Source organism: Eimeria tenella, genomic scaffold (genome assembly GCF_000499545.2).
Source record: "Eimeria tenella Houghton genomic scaffold, Eth_scaff1241, whole genome shotgun sequence".
Lineage (NCBI taxonomy): Eukaryota > Apicomplexa > Conoidasida > Eucoccidiorida > Eimeriidae > Eimeria > Eimeria tenella.
This window is the reverse complement of record NW_013543710.1, coordinates 1-2,998: the sequence shown is the minus strand read 5'-3', so window position 1 is coordinate 2,998 and position 2,998 is coordinate 1. Positions and strand designations below refer to the sequence as shown.

The 2,998-nt window shown below is 59.8% G+C and overlaps 1 protein-coding gene across 1 annotated transcript; it reads left to right on the top strand.

Annotated features, from left to right (window-relative positions):
• Positions 1-207: 207 nt before the first annotated feature.
• On the top strand, positions 208-1,676 carry ETH_00025150 (zinc finger (C3HC4 RING finger) protein, putative; the record flags this gene model as incomplete). The annotated part of the gene is made up of 2 exons (XM_013378972.1): positions 208-338; positions 573-1,676. Coding segments are annotated over 2 exons (1,235 nt in total), but the record flags the coding sequence as incomplete, so codon positions are not given.
• Positions 1,677-2,998: the final 1,322 nt, after the last annotated feature.

The following is a 2,998-nucleotide window of genomic DNA, read 5'->3' as shown; positions in this document are numbered from 1 at the left end:
GCACGTAAGAGCAGCAGCAGCAGCAGCAGCAGCAGCAGCAGCAGCAGCAGCAGCAGCGTTTAGTTCCCCAGACGTGGTGCTAGCATCTCGCTTTCTTCCCCCACACCGTTTGCTGCCGCTTCTCCTGCTGCCTCAGCTGCTGCTGCCGCGTCCCTTACACTGCTGCTGCTGCTGTTGCTGCCGTTGCTGCTGCTGCTGCTGCTGCAGGGGAGATGGACGCGTGTTCAATTTGCCACGAAGACTTCGCAGCAGGAGACGAAGTTGCTGCTCTTTCTCTAAACCCTCGGCAGTGCAGCCACAGCTTCCATGCTGCTTGCATTTTGCCCTGGCTGGAAAGGGTAGGGTTTAGGGTTTAGGGTTTAGGGTTTAGGGTTTAGGGTTTAGGGTTTAGGGTTTAGGGTTTAGGGTTTAGGGTTTGGGGTTTGGGGTTAGGGTTTGGGGGTTCATCGCGCCCTGGCCAGGAAGGGTGGGATTGGGGGCATGGGGCTCTAAGCTTGATTGTTCGGAGCTTGCGATTTAGGGTTTACGGTTTAGGGTTTAGGGTTTAGGGTTTAGGGTGTGAGCGTTTGCAGAACAATACTTGCCCTGTTTGCCGCTACGAACTGCCCACTGAAGCTGCAGAGGCGACGGCGCAGCAACAGCAGCAGCAACAGCAGCAGCAGCAGCAGCAGCAGCAGCCGCAGCAGCAGCAGCAGCAGCCGCAGCAGCAGCAGCAGCAGCAGCAGCCGCAGTTCCGGCAGCTGATTGATGCTGCACTTGCCCCCCTCCTCATGCGAGCCCCTGTCTTTCCTCCTTTTAGCATACCGAATCCAGCAGCAGCAGCAGCAGCAGCAGCACCAGCAGCACCAACTGCAGCAGCAGCAGCGCCAGCTGCAGCAGCAGGAACCCAGTCGCCGGCTGCTGCTAGTGATGCTTCTCACGCTGCTGCTGCCGCGCAGTTGCCGCAGCAGCAGAGCCCTGCATCAGCAGCACCGCTGGGGGAACAGCAGCAGCAGCAGCCGCAGCAGCAACAACAGTCGCAGCAGCCGCAGCAGCAGCAGTCCCAGCAGCAGCCGCAGCAGCCGGAGCTGGAACGTTCATCTGCCCTTTACTCAGCAGCAGATGCAGCAGCAGGAGAGCAAGCAGCAGAAGCAACATCAGCAGGAGCTGCGACACTCTCTGCAGCAAACGCTTCAAGCGCAGCAGCAGCAGCAGCGGGAGCAGCAGACGAAGCAGCAGGCAGCCGCGCAGAGGGCGGCAACAGCAGCAGCAGCAACAGGACCGGTGACGGCGGCCGTAGCAGCAGCAGCAGCAGCAACAGCAGCAACAGCAGCAGCAGCAGGTTCCCCACTGTAGGAATTGAAGGAATTTTTGGTGTTGCGGTTTCTGGGCAGCAGCCGCAAGTCTTCACATTTCCGCAGAGAGCTGCTGCTGACCATGCAGCAGCAGCAGCAGCAGCAGCGGCAGCAGCAGCAGCAGCAGCAGCTCAGAGTGCACAATGGAGTGGCGCGGCTTTTATCAATGAACCCGAGCAGCTGAGGCAGCTGCAGCGGGCGCTGCAGCAAATGCAGCGGCAGCAGCAGCAGCAGCAGCAGCCAGATGGGAGCGCGGGATCTGCTGCACGCCCAAGAAGCAGCAGCAGCAGCGGCAGTAGCAGCAGCAGCCACGGGCCGCCGAACTCGTGCAGGCAACAGTGAGCAGCAGCAGCAGCAGTTGCACTTTCGTAATGAAATGGTGACAGCAGCAGCAGCAGCAGCAGCAGCAGCGGCGCAGGCGCTTAAGGTGTTTTCAATGCCGCATTGTCAGCGGTGCTGCAGCAGCTGCTGCTGCTGCCACTGCTGCAGCAGCTGCTGCTGTCGCTGCTGCTGCAGCAGCTGCTGCTGTTGCTGTTGCTGCAGCAGCAACAGCTGAATGTAGCTGCGGCAGGAACTGCAGCGGCTGCTGTCGCTGCTGCAGCGGCTTTTCTGACTAAAGGCAGCTGCAGCAGCAGCAGCTGCAGCAGCAGGAACTGCTGCTCGAGAACTTTTTTGCATCGTTGTACCTGTCCTTGTCTTCACACTAAAACCCTAAACCCTAAACCCTAAACCCTAGCACAGACCCTCACGCTTTTTTGATCTGGTGCTGCCGTTGCTGCTGCAGCTGCCCCGTCGACTGCAGCTGCAGCAGCAGCAGCAAGGCAGATCAGTGTTACTAAGCATTGACAAAGAAAAGCGGAACAAGTTCAGCAGCAGCAGCGGCAGCAGCTGCTGTAGCAGCAGCAAAAGTGCTGCTGCTAGAGAGTCTTGACGCTGCTGCTGCGGCAGCAGGAGCAAGCACTGCAGGCCATCGTTTCTGCTGCTGCTGCTGCTGCTATTGCTGCTGTTGCTGCTACTGAGACGGCAGCAGCAGCACAGCTGCTCGGTCCTGTGCGATGTTGCTGCTGCTGCAGCACCTACGGAAGCATTGCTGCTGCAGCACCTACGGAAGCAGCAGCACTGCTGCTGCTGCTGCTGCAGCCTTTACGGAAGGAGTAGCAGCACTGCTGCTGCTGCTGCTGCTGCAGACTTTACGGAAACAGTGGCAGCATTGCTGCTGCTGCAGCCTTTACGGAAGCAGTGACAGCACTGCTGCTGCTGCTGCTGCTTCTAGCTCTGGATGCGGGACGCCGCGGCGGCAGCTGCTGCTAAGGGGTGCGTCTGCTGCTGCTGCTGCTGCTGCTGCTGCATGCGGAAAGCAGCAGCACGGTGCCTCAGGAAGCAAATGCCCTGGCGCATGCACTCGAGGCGTTGTGCTGCTGTTAGTTTTCTGTAGAATAAATCAACATTGGGCCACCAGCTTAAAAAGATGCGGCCATTCTTGCTGCTGCTGCTGCTGCTGCTGCTGCTGTTGCTGCTGCTGCTGCTGGCGGCGGTGCTGCTGCTTGTGCCGGTGCGGCTGCACGCCTCTGCTGTGGCGGCGCCGTCTGCTGCAGAGGCCGCACTTGCCTCTGCTGCTGCTGCTGCTGCTGCTGCTGAGTGTTCTGCTGCTTCCGAGTCTGAAG